This window comes from Cornus florida, unplaced genomic scaffold (assembly GCF_030987335.1).
Source record: "Cornus florida cultivar Cherokee Brave unplaced genomic scaffold, ASM3098733v1 CherokeeBrave_3.0.0_Hap2_Chr10, whole genome shotgun sequence".
Taxonomy (NCBI): Eukaryota; Viridiplantae; Streptophyta; class Magnoliopsida; order Cornales; family Cornaceae; genus Cornus; species Cornus florida.
Genome location: NW_026775580.1, coordinates 49,060,551 through 49,063,266, shown reverse-complemented (window position 1 = coordinate 49,063,266; position 2,716 = coordinate 49,060,551). Strand labels below are relative to the sequence as shown.

Here is a 2,716-nt window from a genome sequence, read left to right as displayed (position 1 = left end):
TGGTTTTATTGTAATTTTAATTTCTCCATATCTCAGGGTGTCACTCTGTCTTTAACTCCATCTCTCTTTTAAGGCAACATCTGCACTTGACCTCTATGCCCCTTAAATAAAACGTTGACAAAATTTTCATCCAATTCCTTCTCCACCAAGTGTTCATATGAAAAGTTCAAAGTAAAATATACACAAGACTTTGACTCACTCCTCACCACTTATTTGTTTTTTTGGGTGAAACCACTCCTCACCAACCTTTGTTGAACTGTTGGAACACAATATTGGGTACTTGTTGGGCGAATCTTTTATTATTATTATTATATGTCAGAGTTGGTATAGACTTCAGATTTATAGCTATATAAACCTGATCCAGTTTTAGCAACCAGATATATATATATATTTCTTGTTTTTTGTTTTTTTTTTTTTTGGGGTGAAAACACTCCTCACCAACCTTTGTTGGACTCTTGGATCACAATATTGGGTAGTTGTTCGGCGAATCTTTTATCTTTTTTACCACATGTCAGAGTTAGTATAGACTTCAGATTTATAGCTATATAAACCTGATATAGTTTTAGCAACCAGATAGGTAAAGTTGAAGAGAACAATCAAACTTTTTCCAAGCAGTGGAGATACTCTCCATCCAGAAATTTGGGAATGAATGCTCCAATTGTTCAACACATCTCAGGGTGTTTTATCAAACCACAGTATATAACAGATGAATCAAAACAACCCATTCATTTGTCACAATGGGACTTAGCCATGCTCTCAGTTCATTACATCCAAAAGGGTCTACTCTTCATCAAGCCTCAAGCAGTTGATGATCAAGCAGACCCCATCAAACCTCTCCTGGAAAAGCTCAAAGTGTCCCTCTCTCTTGCTCTCGTTCATTTCTATCCGCTTGCCGGTCGCTTAGCCACACTCAAACAAGAAAATCCACCTTGCTACTCTGTATTTATCGATTGCAATGACAGCCCGGGGGCCAGATTCATCCATGCAGCCGTGGACTTGACAGTGTCCGACATCCTTTTGCCTACTGATGTCCCTCTAGTTGTCCAATCGTTCTTTGATCACGACAAAGCAATTAATCATGACGGTCACACCATGTCTCTGTTATCAATTCAGGTGACTCCAAAATCTCAAGCCATTAGAAAAAAAATGCATTCAAAAAGTTAAGCTGTTAGAGAGAATGTAACTTTATTTTTTTATCTTCTAACAGGTGACAGAGCTAGTTGATGGGATCTTTATAGGATGTTCCATAAACCATGTTGTCGTGGATGGAACATCTTTCTGGCATTTCTTTAGGGCATGGTCAGAGATTTTCAAAGCACAAGGACAGGACAATATTCCCATTTCTCACCCACCAATTCACAAGCGTTGGATTCCTGAGGGCCATGGTCCAATTATCAGCCTTCCTTTTACCCACCATGATCAGTTCCTCAGCAGACATGAAGCACCCCAAATGAGGGAAAGAGTCTTCCACTTCTCAACAGAGTCCATAGCAAAAATCAAAGCCAAAGCCAATTCAGAATGCAAGTCCAACAACATCTCCTCCTTGCAGGCCTTGTCAGCACTTGTTTGGAGGTCCGTCACAAGGGTGCGGCGTCTACCAGCTGACCAGGAGACCAGTTGCAGAATGGCCATTAATAACAGATCAAGATTGAGCCCACCATTGCCCCAGGAATACTTTGGAAATTCAATCCAGACAGTGAGAGGAATCGCCACAGCTGGACAACTGCTTGAACACAATCTCGGGTGGGCAGCTTCACTATTGCATCAAGCTGTGACTAACCACAGTGACAATGCATTAAGAGAGTGGGTTGAGGCATGGTTTGAGTCTCCCTTTATATACCAACTTGGACGGTTCTTTGATCCCTGCAGCATTATGATGGGAAGCTCACCGCGGTTTGACATGTATGGGAATGAGTTCGGATTGGGGAAAGCAGTGGCACTTCGTAGTGGATACGCGAACAAATTTGATGGGAAAGTGTCATTGTATCCGGGATGTGAAGGCGGAGGGAGTATGGATTTGGAGATATGTCTTTCACCAGATTTGATGTGTGCTCTTGAATCCGACAAGGAGTTCATGGAGGCTATCCTTTAATCTAATATTTTATGTACTAGAATTTGCAATGTTGAAGTTGAATGCTTCACAATTAGCCTTATCTTGCAAACCATGAATTGAATAATTTAATGGATTGACTTAGTTTTATGTTAATATTTTTTCGTCAGTTATGCTTGGTAGGATGGAATTGGTGCATTGAAATTGGAATTAGAGAAAAATTATTTAAAACTTGTTAATGTCATGGATAAGGTAGCTGCTTGTAGTTAATTGTTAAATTTTGTAGCAATGTATTGAAGCAGAAATCTAAAACAAAGTGTCCAAAGGGGGACATGAAAGAATCCAAATATCAAACGTTATTAGTTCATGATAGAGTGACGAAGGGGTTTCTGAGAGGATAAAACTTCTATAAAACTTCATTTGGGCTCTACTTGTCATCCCTCCCCTTTTTCGTTCATATTTGTGCAGAGAAAGATGACTTGTCTATTTTGTTATCTTTTCTCTTTCCATCTCTTCTTTACCAAATGAAAAAAATTTCTTCACCCCTTATGCTCTGCTCGGTAGGAAGGCAAAATTTCTCTTTCCATCTCTTCTTTACTATTATTTCTTTCACTCCTTTTCTTTCCGACCTACCGAAGGAAACATAAAAGACTAGAACAGTTAGTT

At 39.5% G+C, this 2,716-nt stretch overlaps 1 protein-coding gene across 1 annotated transcript; it reads left to right on the top strand.

The window, feature by feature from the left end:
• The first annotated feature begins 274 nt into the window (after window positions 1-274).
• On the top strand, window positions 275-2,206 carry LOC132279362 (uncharacterized acetyltransferase At3g50280-like). The gene is made up of 2 exons (XM_059781321.1): window positions 275-1,113; window positions 1,208-2,206. The coding sequence occupies exons 1-2, from the start codon at window positions 646-648 to the stop codon at window positions 2,090-2,092; spliced, it is 1,353 nt and encodes a 450-aa protein (XP_059637304.1). The 5' UTR covers window positions 275-645; the 3' UTR covers window positions 2,093-2,206.
• The last annotated feature ends 510 nt before the right edge of the window (window positions 2,207-2,716 follow it).